Source organism: Bison bison, unplaced genomic scaffold, assembly GCF_000754665.1.
Source record: "Bison bison bison isolate TAMUID 2011002044 unplaced genomic scaffold, Bison_UMD1.0 scf7180017864072, whole genome shotgun sequence".
Taxonomy (NCBI): domain Eukaryota; kingdom Metazoa; phylum Chordata; class Mammalia; order Artiodactyla; family Bovidae; genus Bison; species Bison bison.
Genome location: NW_011494644.1, coordinates 11422116 through 11435524, shown reverse-complemented (window position 1 = coordinate 11435524; position 13409 = coordinate 11422116). Strand labels below are relative to the sequence as shown.

The following is a 13409-nucleotide window of genomic DNA, read 5'->3' as shown; positions in this document are numbered from 1 at the left end:
GGTCCAAGGGACTCTCAGGAGTCTTCTCCAACACCACAGTTCAAAAGCATCAATTCTTCGGCGCTCAGCCTTCTTCATACAGCCATACTCACCTATGGCAGGCAAGTCATGGAGAAGATCCCGTGAGATACCCTCCTCTAAATGTATGTATAGATCAACTCAAGTACCAGGTCCTGGGAAACAAAAGCCTGACACTGCTTTTGTTCTCCAGAAGACCGGACTGAGGGTAGATCTAGAACAGGGTCACCAGTCTCCCCCAAATTAAAGTAAGAAGTGGTAAGTGCCATGGCATAAGAGTGAAGGAAGTACTATATAAAACCAAATTCTGTCCTTTTGGAGGAAGTTTCGGAAGGCTTCCTAGAGGAGGCTTTGAAGCGGGGCTCTACAGGATGGGTGGAATTTGGATTTGGATATGCAGAGAATGGGGATGGGCATTCCAGAAGAAGGGGAATGGGTGAGCAAAGGCAGGGAGAGTGGATTTCAGCCTGTGTGTAGGGGGATATGGCCAGATAAATAGGTTGGTGAAGGACTTCTAAGGGTGTTGGGGACTGTCTGGCCTGACAGGGCTAGGCTGGAGTTTCTGAAAAAGGCTCTGTTATGACTGCCCCTGAAAAATTTATATGCGTGCATGCTCAATCACTCAGTTGTGTCTGACTCTTTGTGACCCCATGGACTATAGCCTGCCAGAATCCTCTGTCCACGAGATCCTCCAGGCAAGAATACTGGAGCAGGTTGCCATTTCCTTCTTCATAGGATCTTCTTGACCCAGGGATCGAACCCACGTCCCTTGCACTGGCAGGCAGATTCTTTACCACTGCACCAACTGGGAAGCCCATCTTAATTATAGCAGCACCCTTTCTCCCATTCCCAAGTTCACAACCAATAAGGCCTACAGATCTACCTCCAATAAGAACAGCACTGGGAATCCCCTGGCAATCCAGTGGTTAGGACTCTCCGAGTTTTCATTGCCAAGGGCCCAGGTTCGAACCCTGGTCAGGGAACTAAGATACCACAAACTGCTTAGCGAGGCAAAAAAAGAAAAGCAAACAGAACTGAAGTAGATTATTGGGACCCAGCCATGGACAAAATACGTATTGTCCTGGTCCTCCTAGCACACTATGAAGTGTCCTTGGAGGCCACCTAGGCCAGATCCGCATTATACAGATAGGGAAATCAAGGCTCAGAGAAGAGAAACAGTCTTCCCAAGGGCACTGGCAGGTAGGCTCCCAATCAGTCACCTGAGTCCTAGTTTTCCATCGCTCTCTGTTGTCTCTGGGACCTCTGACTGGCCCAGGTTCCCCTACCCGGACACCACCTTCGCAATTTACAGGCCTTTGCTGCTTTGTTCTCCAGCTGCTGTGGCCACTTCCACTCCAGGTTTTCCCAAAGAGCCTTACTGAGACCAGTTGCACCTGTTTGGCTCTAGCAGGGAAGGTGGCCAAACTCTTGAGTGGTACAAGGGTGTATGTGTGCATTTACATGTTTTAAATGTGTTACATGCTGTCCTGTTTCAGCAAAAACAAAGTTCCGTCCACTGTGTCATTAAAGATTTATTAGCTGGCGATGGAGAAACACCTTTGTTTGTTTGTTTTAGCTGCGCTGCCCAGCACGCAGTGTCTTAATTTCCTGACCAGGGGTGAACCCAGGCCCCCTGCAGTGGAAGCAGAGTCTTAACTGCTGGACAGCTAGAGAAGTCCCGGTTGGTCTCTAGAGGATGATGTCGTGGAAGCAAAGAACTTGGATGTCCCTGCAGGATGCTTTGGAAGAGCTTTACAGCTCTGCCAGGGAACCTCCTGGGGGGTGGCGGGGGGAATGGCCAGAGACAATCTCAGTGAGAGTGCCTCCTCCTTCAGATCAGTCTCCAAGGACCATTTGACCTGTGAACTCTAGAAGTCCTGAAAACCTGACTCTTAAAAAATCTGCGATGCAGAGGACTCCCGAGAAAGTTGCTCTCCAAGTGGTGTTTTATATTCCAGTAAGTTTGTCTTTAGGCTAGAGAAGCTGGGCTTCCCAGGTGGCACTAGTGGTAAAGAGTCCGCCTGTTAGTGGAGGAGACACAAGAGATAAGGGTTCAACCTTTGGGTCAGGGAAGATTCCCTGGTGTAGGAAATTGCAGTCCACTCCAGTATTCTTGCCTGGAGAATTCCATGGGCAGAGGAGCCTGGCGGGCTATGGTCCATGGGGCGGCAAAGTCAGACGTGGCTGAGCACACACACAACTGGAGAAGCTTAGTAAACACCAGGGAAGGTGCTAGGGGTGGTGCTTGGCTCCTGAAACTTTCAGTACCCAGATCCATAAGGTAGCTCAATGCTCCAAACTTCAGACCTGCTGGACATTGCCTGGATGTTTTGCCTAGATCTCAGACTCAACCTGTCCCAAACTGAATTCAGTATCTTCCCACCTACCACAACTTCAGGTCTTCTATGTCCTCATTTCAGCAAATGACAAAACTATTCATCTATTTACTCAAGCCAGAAACCTAGGAGTTACCCAGGACGCCCTCATATCTCCTACCTCCCATATCTAAATTCCATGTTGCCTAATCCAGTAGCAGATTCTGTGCTCTCATTTTACCCAGCTGCTCAGCCGCATCAGATGTCCACTCACTCTGGAATACACTCTCTTAGTGTCCATAACTTCACACTCTGTCGATTTTCCTCCTACCTCACCTTCTCTTCCCTTGTTGTTGAGTCACTCAGTCATGTCTGACTCTGCGACCCCATGGACTGTAGCCTGCCAGGCTCCTCTGTCCATGGGATTTCCCAGGCAAGAATACTGGAATGGGTTGCCTTTTCCTGTTCCAGGAGATCTTCCTGACCCAGGGATCAGTCCTCCTCTCTCTCGCATTGGCAAGCGGATTCTTTACCAGTGAGCCACCAGGGAAGCCCTTTTCCTCTCTTCTGCTCAACTGCTAAATGTCAGAGTACCCCAAATCTTAGTCTTGCCTACCTAGATTCTTGTACTAGTTATTCTTCTCGAATTCCCAAACTTTAAGTAGTGTTTAAATGACAGAGACTACCAAATCTGAATTTCCAGCCCTCATCTTGCCTCTAACCCTTAGGCTCATAAATCCACCTGCCAACTTGATGTGGGTCTTCACTTGCTTTGTCCCAACCACACTTCCGATGCCTTTTGTGTTCCATCCTGCATCTCATTTTCCTCATCCCAATATTAGTCACCATCCATCTGCCAAGCTGCCCAACACTCAAAACCTGCAAGCCATGCTTGATTCTACCCTTTCTCCCATCTCACTAGTTCAAAGCCAACAAAACCTATAGGTCTATCTCCAGGATATGCATCTACTTCTTTTCATCTTCACCCGCCATCAACCCAGGCCAACTCATCAACGTCTCTTGCTGGAAAACTGCAGTAACGCATCTCCCTGCTTCTTACTCTTGCCCTCCTCTGGTTCATTCTTTTTAAAACTATTTATTTATTTTTGGCTGCACTGAATCTTTGTGAGGGCTTTCTCTAGTTGTGGTGAGTGGGGGCTACTCCCTAGTTGCCATATGAGAGCTTCTCACTGCAGTGGCTTCTCTTGTTGTGGGGCATGGGCTCTAGGGCATGTGGGCTTCAACAGTTGCAGCACAGGCTCAGTAGTCATGGTGCACTGGCTTAGTTGTTAGCTGACATGTGGAATCTTCCTGGATCAGGGATTGACCTGGTGTCTCCTGCACTGGCAGATGGATGCCACCTTATCTTCTTAACCACAGCACCACCAGGCAAGTCCTTCCTCCAGTTCATTCTTAACACAGCAGTAAGAGGGTTCAGAAATATGAAATATGATCATATGGCTCCCCTGCCTAAAATCCTTCAAAAGGTCCCCATATACTTAAAATCCAAAATAAAATAAAATATGAAATAAAATCAATGGTTGATTGATCTGATCTGATCTCTTTTTACTTCTCCAACACCACATCCCACCATTATCCCCCTTGTTTGTTCACAGCATTCCTGCCACACTGGAACTCTTTTTGCATTTAGAACATGCCAAGAAGGCAATGGCACCCCACTCCAGTGCTCTTGCCTGGAAAATCCCATGGACAGAGAAGCCTGGTAGGCTGCAGTCCATGGGGTCGCTAAGAGTCGGGCATGACTGAGCGACTTCACTTTCACTTTTCACTTTCATGCATTGGAGAAGGAAATGGCACCCCACTCCAGTGTTCTTGCCTGGAGAATCCCAGGGACAGAGGAGCCTAGTGGGCTGCTGTCTATGGGGTCGCACAGAGTCAGACACGACTGAAGCGACTTCGCAGCAGCAGCAGCAGCAACAAGCCTTCCCTGCTTTAACCACTGGTGTTCTCTATACCTACTACTCTATTCCCCTTGATTTTTCTTTAATGTTTTTAAAAAATATTTATTTGACTGCGCCAGGTCTTAGTTGCAACATGCAGGATCTTTGATCGTCATTGCAGCATTTGGAATATTTAATTGCAGCATGTGGAATCTAGTTTCCTGACCAGGGACTGAACCTGGGCCCCCTGCATTGGGTGTGCAGAGTCTTAGCCACTGGACCACCAGGGAAGTCCCCTATTCCCCTTGATTTATTAATAATTACTCAGGTTAAATGTCAATTTCTCAAAGACAAGTAACAAAAACACTAAAAGTGGTTTGACCAATAAAGGGATTTATTATCTTATATAACCAGAGTCTTAAATCAGGGCATCTTTGTAACCTATTTTAAAATAAGTGGCTCAGCAATGTTATCAAGGATCCAGGTCCTTTCTATCTTGCTATCTACCATAGTACTTATCACCATTTGAGACAATATACCCACTCCAGTGTTCTTGCCTGGAGAATCCCAGGGACGGGGAAGCCTGGTGGGCTGCTGTCTATGGGGTTGCACAGACTCAGACACGACTGAAGCGACTTCGCAGCAGCAGCAGTGTAGGAGTTATCCCAGATTCTGAAGCCAAACTGCTTAAATTTGTAACCTGGCTACCACTTTACTAGCTGTAGAGTTAAATTACTCAATCCCTCAGTTTCTGTATCTGTAAAATGGAGATGATGATTATAATATTAACTACCTCAGAGGGCTGATTTGAGGACTGAATGAATAGCTGTGAGGATTAAATATGTAAAATTGAAACAGCTTCCCTAGTTCCCCTAGAGGATGAGATGGTTGCATGGCATCATCAACTCAATGGACATGTGTGTGTGTGTGTGTTTTAGTCGCTCAACCGTGTCCGACTCTTGGCGACCCCACAGACTGCAGCCAACCCGGCTTCTCTGTCCATGGGATTCTCAGGCAAGAATACTGGAGTGGATTGCCATTCCTTTCTCCAGAGGATCTTCCAGACCCAGGGATCGAACCCTGGTCTCTGGCATTGCAGGCAGATTTTTTACCTTTTAGGTTACAGAGAAGTCCTCAATGGACACGAATTTGAGCAAACTCCGAGAGAGTGAAGAATAGGGAAGCCTGGCATGCTGCAGTCTATGGGGTCGCAGAGTCGGTCACGACCGAGCGACTGAACAACAACCCTAGTTCTAGTTCATTCCTCAGGCTCCTGTATCGTTTTAATAAGCTCCCCTCTCTCCTTTAAATCATTCGTTTCTGGGATTCGCCACGAGGCTCCCCGCTCTGTCATTTCGCTTTGGTGCCATCTGGCGCCCCAAAGGGAAGTGACGCGCTTGCGCTCTCCAACCTCTGCCCTTTGTCTCTTCCCCTGGTCGAATCTGGTACCTATATCTTTAAGGTTCTCGGTCAAGACTCAAGAATTCAGGGGCGGGAGCCAAGGAACGCCCGCTTGAAGTCCTCTCAGGTTGGTCCAGTCCGGGTAAGGGGAGGGATTTAGCGAGCTCCACATAAGTAATTGGTCTTTCCTTCAGCCCCGCCCCCGTGAAGCAATCACAAACGCCTGTGATTGGTCAGGGGCTCTGGAGGCGGGGGCTCCGAGCTTGGCTCCCGGTTCTCCCAGACGGTCCCGGCGGCAGCTCGGTGGGCGGCATGTCCGCGAGTGAAGAGATGCTTGGAGGTGCCAGAGGAGAGAGCACTACTGCTACCGGCCCCTTCAGCTTCAGCTCGGAACCAACGCTGGAGGACATGTAAGCCGTCCTTGCCCAGCCTGAGCTGGGGAGATCGCCCCTCCTCCCTCCTTTCGGGTAGGGTCCCTCCACGTGTTCGGAAAAAAAGGCTAGTGGCTGTGCTCAGGTCCTAGTTCTGGGGACTGACCGCAGGCGAAACTTCTAACCTTCTTCTCTGCAAAATGGGCTTAACTATACACATCTGAGGCAGGGGACCTACCGGAGTACGGTGATGCTTCTGCCCTGCCTCTGTCCTCCAGGAGCGGGAGGTAGGATGGGAGCAAATGTAGTGTTGAGACATCGAAAACATTTCTTTCTGGAGGAAATCCAGGAGGGCTTCTTGGGGGAAGTGTCCTGGGGCTGCATTCTGTAAAATCAATAGGATTTAGATATGCAGAGACAGGGTTATTCCGGGTGGAGGAAAACTGCAGAAGCAGCAACAGGAAATGGAATAAAGAAAATGAGGGTATTATTAGATTTCGATAGTTTAGGGTCTGTGTAAGGATGCACCCATTTTACAGATGAGAAAACCAAATCCTCTAAAAAAGAGATGACCTGTTTAGGCCATCCAAAGAATTAGTTGCACAATCCTCTCTGACTCGCATGCCCCCATTGCATCTCACTGAGTACCTGCCAGGGCCCTGCATCTCCTCCCCCATCCCCTAACCTTGGACCTGGACTTCCACCCCTTTCTCCCATTCTAGTCGCCGCCTCCATGCTGAGTTCGCTGCTGAACGAGACTGGGAGCAGTTCCATCAGCCTCGAAACCTCCTCCTGGCCTTGGTGGGGGAAGTTGGGGAGCTGGCAGAGCTCTTGTGAGTAGATGACAGACTCTGGAAGAGTCTGTGTTGAGGAGGGGAGGGGAGGATTCATTTGACCATCAAATATCCATGGATCCAGTTTCCGCTCCTCACTACCAAGCTCTTCTGTACCTGGTTGCTGGGCATCCAGAGAGATGACTTATGGGTCTGCTGCCCTTTAGGGGCTCCCAGTCTCCTGGGAGAGAAAGGTGTAAAAACAGCAAGGCAGATCCAGGTCTGAGAAGGGGTGGTGGGAACCTTCCTATACCTCTGCCTCTGGGGTAGAAAGGCTGGTCTTCTATAGAAGGCATTCCAGAGAGGGGGAACCACATTTGCAAAGGTAGTGAGATGGAAAAGGGCGAGTTAAATTCAGTGAGAATGTAGGAATTCAGCAATAATGTAGGATTCCTTTAGTGTAAGCTTCTTGACAAAGGGTGAGGGTTTTGTATCTGTCTTGTTCTCTGGTGTGTCTCAAGTACCCGACACACAATAAGTACTCAATACATAAATCTCTTGTGGCTGCGGAGGAGAGGGGTAGGATAGGAACACAGAATGGTAGGATTTGGCTGGGAAGTAATGGAGTTCTGGACAGAACACCTGACCCGATTTGAGTGGTAGAAAGATCACTGTACCTGCAGAGTGGATTTGATCCCCTAGGAGAATTGTGTCAGGGGAGATCAGTGAGGAGGCTGGTGTAGACGAGGCAAAATGTGGTGAGGACTAAACCAGGGTAGTCTCAGGGGCATGGAGAAATGACAGCACAGATGTGTGGGAAGGCAATCCATTCATTCATTCATTACGGTCCATGAGCACCGTCTGGGTGCTAGGTCATCTAGAATCAAGATATGGTCTTGAACAAGATGGATACGCTCACAGTGCAAAGAGACTGACAATAAATAAGTGAACTAACTTTAAAAGATATGGAATTGTGACAAGTTCTAGGAGGCAAATAACACGAGGTGTTGAGAAAGAAAGTAACAGAGGGAGAAGGCTGTTCTAAGGAGGTAACATTTGAGCTGAGACCTGATGGGAAGCATGGGTGGGGTAGAGCATTCAAGGTTGCGGGAGCAGAGTAAGTGCAAAGGCCCTGTGACAGTTTGGCCTATTTGCAAGACAGACGAGGCCAGAATGAGTGGCTTTAAGGGGGTGGGGGGGCCAGGTGAGAGGGAGCGTGGTGGATAATGACATTGGCAGAGACAGGAGTCATTTCATACAGAACCTGGAGGGCGAGGTAGGAGTTTGGATTTTATTCCAAAAACAGTTGGAGGAGTTGTCATTTTTGTTTTTGGCTGTGCTGGGTCTTTGTTGCTGCATGTGAGCTTTCTCTAGTTGCAGTGAGTAGGGTCTACTCTCTAGGTGTAGTGGCTTCTCTTGTTGCAGAGCATGGACTCTGGGGCACTCGAGCTTCAGTAGTTGCAGTGCATGGGCTCACAGTTGTGGCACATGGGCTTAGCTGCCCCTATGGCATGTGGAATCTTCCCGGACTAGGGATCGAACCCATGTCCCCTGCATTGGCAGGCAGATTCTTAACCACTGGACCACCAGAGAAGTCCAGCTGGGGGAGTTTTAAGCAGGGGAGGGATGAAATGTAATTTGTTCTTTTAAAAGATGGTATGGTAAGAAGCAGAGAAGGCGATGGCACCCCACTCCAGTACTCTCGCCTGGAAAATCCCATGGACAGAGGAGCCTGGTGGGCTGCAGTCCATGGGGTAGCTAAGAGTCAGACACGACTAAGCGACTTCACTTTCACTTTTCACTTTCATGCATTGGAGAAGGAAATGGCAACCCACTCCAGTGTTCTTGCCTGGAGAACCCCAGGGACGGGGGAGCCTGGTGGACTACCATCTATGGGGTCACACAGAGTTCGACACGACTGAAGCGACTTAGCAGCAGCAGCAGCAGCAGGGTAAGAAGAGAAGATGAGTTAGCAGACTTTTGCAGTGGTCCAGGTCTAAGGTTTAGTCTGGGGTAGAAGTGACGGGGTTGGCAGGTAGGACTGGGTCCCAATAAGTGAAATGTCCTCTCCTTGGCTTAGGTAGGGACACAGAGGTCTGGGTGAATCATCTGATGAGGTCTCTTCCCCACCATAAGGAGTCCAGGGCCCAGATGGGTTGACTTGTCCTGGAAGAAACTTCCTAGGAGGTGGGAGTTCACTGCTTCAAGATGTGGGCTGCTCCTGAGAGAGGTGGAACCCACTGTCCTAGCTAGCATCTGTGTGTGTGTGCCTGTCTTGTGTCTTCTGTCCCCAGTCAGTGGAAGCCTGATGAGGAGCCTGGGCCCCAAGCCTGGTCCCCCAGGGAACGAGCAGCCCTTCAAGAGGAGCTCAGTGATGTCCTCATCTACCTGGTAGCATTGGCAGCCCGCTGCCGTGTAGACCTGCCCCAAGCAGTGCTCTGCAAGATGGACACCAACCGGCGACGCTACCCAGCGCATCTATCCCGTGGTTCTGCCTGCAAGTATACAGACTTGCCCCACGGGGCCACCTCTGAAAACCAGGCCATGGGGCCTGCAGACCCTGCCTCTGAGTCCACAGGTCAGGTCTCAACCTAGAAACATGGGCACAGAACCTGCAGCTCAGCATGGCCTCTGAGCAGCAGAGGGTGCCTGGTCAAGGTACCTCATTCTAGTTCTTTCCTAAGAGGTCATGGACCTGGCGCTACACTTCTTGAGGTCTAAGGCCCCAGAACCTCCAGAAGATAGCCTCCTGTTTTTTTCTCCCTCAATAAAACTTTTGGTTACCACCTTCTAGACTCTTCCTAGGGCAGCCGGGGAGGCTCTGTCCCAGTCCACGCTGGAGAGGGGCACCCGGAATGCCTGTGAGCCCAACTCCCATGTTTTTCTATTGTATCTCCCACCTGCAGAGCAGAGAGATCTGATTTCTAGAAAGTTCCCTGTCTGATCTCACGTAAGTCCCTTCCCCTTCTCTAAATAAGATCAGAGGCTTTATGTAGTGTTGGATAGGAACCCAGATTCTGGAGCCAGGCTATCTGGGCTCAGATGCCATCTTTGGTACTAGATGATGTTCATTATGGAGCTTCTCAGGTGGTGTTAGTGATAAAGAACCTACCTCCCAATGCAGGAGACATAAGACACACAGGTTTGATCCCTGGGTGGGGAAGATCCCCTGGAGGAGGTCATGGCAACCCACTCAGTATTCTTGTCTGGAGAATCCCATGGACAGAGGAGCCTGGCAGGCTACAGTCCATAGGGTTGCAAAGAGTTGGACACGACTGAAGCAACTTAGCATGCAACACGATGTTCATTATATTTTTATCTTTCTGTACCTCCATTTCCTCATCTAAAATGGAAATAATGGTATCTACTTAGTAGGGCTGTAAGGTTTAAATAAGCTATTATATTATAAATAGAGTGCTGGACTTCCCAGGTGGCGCAGTGGTTAAGACCCTACACTTCCAATGCAAGGGGCCTGGGTCTGATCCCTGGTCGCGGAACTAAGATCCCATATGCCACATGGTCAAAAAAAAAAAAAAAAGAGTGTTTAGGACAGTGTCTGGTGCACAGTAGGTAGTTGTTAAGTTTGCAGTTGTCCTTATCAGTTTGCTCTTTCAACTCAAAACTTTCAGGGGCCCAAGGCAGGAAATATCATGTTAAGGCCAGCCTGGGCCTAGGGCTGAGTCTCAGGCCCCAGTCTTGTCCATCAGACCCCAGAGCTGTGAGCCCTCCGCCCCTCTCCCTTGGCCCGCAGCACAGATCAGGGTCAGGTCTGTCTGGTGTGGAGCAGAACAAGGCTTCTTTTCTTTTGGACCTTGGAATGCCTAACATTCCCCATCCCCTCTGCGGCCTTCCTTCCCAAGGCCAGTTTGTTTGTTCCACTTCTATACCTAGCGTTGGGAATGTATGATTCACACGTTGTGTGACCTCAGGCACGTCACTTCCTTTTCAGAGATACCTGTGGCCTGCCTCCTTCACCCTATTTCCACATCAGTGAAATGAAGCCTTCCACTTTACTGGCCTCAGTCCTCTAATTAATGACCTCACTCCCTCTTAACCAGTGACCTCTCTTACTTCCCTGGTAAGAGAATTCATCAGACTGGAACTGCTTTAAGTTTCCAAACCTTCCTTTCCTCTTCCCAACAGTGATAGCAAGAGCTTTATCTTATTGATCTCTTATTTCATCCTGTCTCCTTGATCAATTATCTCCCCTCTCCTCTATATAATCAAGGTCTCTTCCTTTCCATTAGCCCTTCCCACCAGCCCATAAAGCATAATCGAGCCTCTTCCCTACTGGTAAGGAAAAACCAACAAAACTCCAGCTACTTCCATCGTGCTTTTCATAGCCAAGCCACCCACTCTGCTTCCTCATTTCTGCCCTAACCCACTCAAGGTTGGCTTTCACCCCCACCCCTTCCCTGGAGGGGCTTCCCTGTTGGCTCAGGGGTAAAGAATCCATCTGTGATACAGGAGGCGTGCGTTCAAACCCTGGGTCAGGAAGATCCTGTGGAGGAGGAAATGGCAATCCACTCCAGTATTCTTGCCTGGAGAATTCCATGAAGAGAGGATCCTGGCGGGCTACAGTCCATGGGCTCATAGAGTTGGACACAACACGACTGAGCATGCACACACCTCAACTGAAACTGTTCTCTTCGCTTTCCCTAAATTCACACACACACAGTGTTCACCAGAGCCGCATCTGACAGCTAAGTTTCCTCTGTGAAACACTTTGCTCTAGATTTCCCAGACACTTTCAGTTTTCTTTCTACCTCTGGCTGTTCCTTTACAGATTCACATTCTCGAGTACCTTTTTCTGGATGTGGTGCCATACCTTCCGGACCTGACATCCCTGAGCTGTTACTTCTATCACCTCCCTGATGCCTCCGCTTACTTCACACTCAGTATGTCCAGACTGGGCTGCAACAATGGCCGCCACCTCAACTCCCATCCTGCTCATCATGTGTCCCCATTTCAGTGACACTGCCTGCAGTCCCCCAAGCTAAGAAGTGAAATCAGCCCCAACTCTCCCGTGTCCCAGGTCCACTTTAACTCCTATGAATTCTAGTTCTATAATATGTCAGATCCCTCCCTCCCCTCTAATCCTTCAAGGCTTCTCTGTGGCCTCTCAACCGTTCGCCTGGTTTTCAATGTCCTTAGTGGTCTGTCTCCTGCCAACCTCCTTGCTTTTTGTCCCTACATTCCACCCCCGGGATGTCTGCAAGCTCTAACAAGTCTGCCATGCAGGTTCAGGGGCTCTCGCCATACTTCCCCAACGCCAACTCTCTTGACCTTAAGACCAGCTTAAATGTCACCTCTGAGGGAACTTCCCTGGCAGTCCAGTGGTTAAGACTCCACGCTTCCAATGCAGGGAGGTGCAGGTTCCATCCCTGGTCAGGGAACTAAGATCCCTGCAGGGCACAGCTAAAAAAAAAATGTCACCTCTGGGAAGAGGTTCTCTAAACTCCAAGATTGCACTGAGGACCTCTCCTATCCAACAGCTCCACCATCATCGTCCCAGTGACAAGAGACTGCTGTCAGTCCCCCAAGGGACTACTGACGCTGTCAGTACCTGATAATCTGCAGAAATAGACGTAAAATGAGTTACCTAACTTTGTAATGCTTTGATGATGAAAATGAGCTAGTAATAATGTAGCACTGGTGCAATGGTAAAGAATCCGCCTGCCAATGCAGGAAAGCCAAGAGACATGAGTTCAATTTCTGGGTTGGGAAAATTCTGAAGGAAATAGCAACCTGCTCCAGTACTCTTCCTGGGAAATTACACGGCCAGAGGGGCCTGGTGGGTTACCACTGACAAAGAGACATGAGTGAGCGTACACCTGCACACCAAGTTGCCACTGTTGCTTCTCTTTGCTAGACTGAGTTGCATAAGGTTCATGCCCGCTCACCAAAGTTCTGCGAAATGCAGTGCTTATGAACGTGACAAATTTATGAACCTTCTAGATCTGAGTTCATGAAGACATAACCAAGGAGCAAGTGTAGAATGACTCCACACCCATAAACGCAGTTCCTGGAACCCTTTTGGGCTTATAGCCCCTCTTGAATCCATGCCGATTCACCTAAGCCTAGGGAGACCCCCAACTTTCTGCCTCTCCCCACCCACCTCATTCACAGGCACAGGTGGGGTGAGGATATAATACTTTATTCACTCTAACATGGGCGGAGGGGATGTAATGAGGGGGAAGTGGGCACGTTTCCAGGGATCCCGGTAGGGGAATCCTGTCTCCCAGTTCCAGGGCAGCCAGGCCTGCCAGTCCCATCCTATTCAAGACGCTGGTGGTGGGGCGGGGAGTTGTCCAGATTAACGCAGCCCCAGGTTAAGATCCCAGAGCGCCTCTCCCCACATGGAGGCTCGCACCCCGCGGAGAAAAGAAACGGCGGCTCAGCTGCCCTCACAATCTGGGCAGCGCTCGGTGGCAGTGGCTCCAGCTGGTAGCTTGAAGTCCCGGCCGCAGCCGGCACAGATATAGAGACGGCGCCGCATATGCGCGCGACGGTGGCGGATGAAGTGCGAGCTGAGGCGGAAGCGCCGGCGCACTCGGAGCAAAGGATAGGGCCGACTCGCCAGTGTGCGTGCGCGCATGCTCCGCCAGGTTGGAGCGGTGGCCGAAGCCG

At 49.8% G+C, this 13409-nt stretch overlaps 1 protein-coding gene across 1 annotated transcript; it reads left to right on the top strand.

Annotated features, from left to right (window-relative positions):
* Nucleotides 1–5770: 5770 nt before the first annotated feature.
* DCTPP1 (dCTP pyrophosphatase 1) lies at nt 5771–9566 on the top strand. Its single transcript, XM_010837326.1, has 3 exons — nt 5771–6045; nt 6729–6839; nt 9074–9566. Exons 1-3 carry the CDS (start codon nt 5948–5950, stop codon nt 9372–9374), a joined length of 510 nt encoding a protein of 169 aa, XP_010835628.1. The 5' UTR covers nt 5771–5947; the 3' UTR covers nt 9375–9566.
* Nucleotides 9567–13409: the final 3843 nt, after the last annotated feature.

Excerpts from the sequence above, each read along its gene's own strand:
- DCTPP1 (XM_010837326.1), top strand. The coding sequence starts at position 5,948 with ATGTCCGCGAGTGAAGAGATGCTTGGAGGTGCCAGAGGAGAGAGCACT. Across the intron at positions 6,046-6,728 it reads GAACCAACGCTGGAGGACAT|TCGCCGCCTCCATGCTGAGT; the intron begins GTAAGCCGTCCT and ends CTCCCATTCTAG. Across the intron at positions 6,840-9,073 it reads GGGGAGCTGGCAGAGCTCTT|TCAGTGGAAGCCTGATGAGG; the intron begins GTGAGTAGATGA and ends TTCTGTCCCCAG.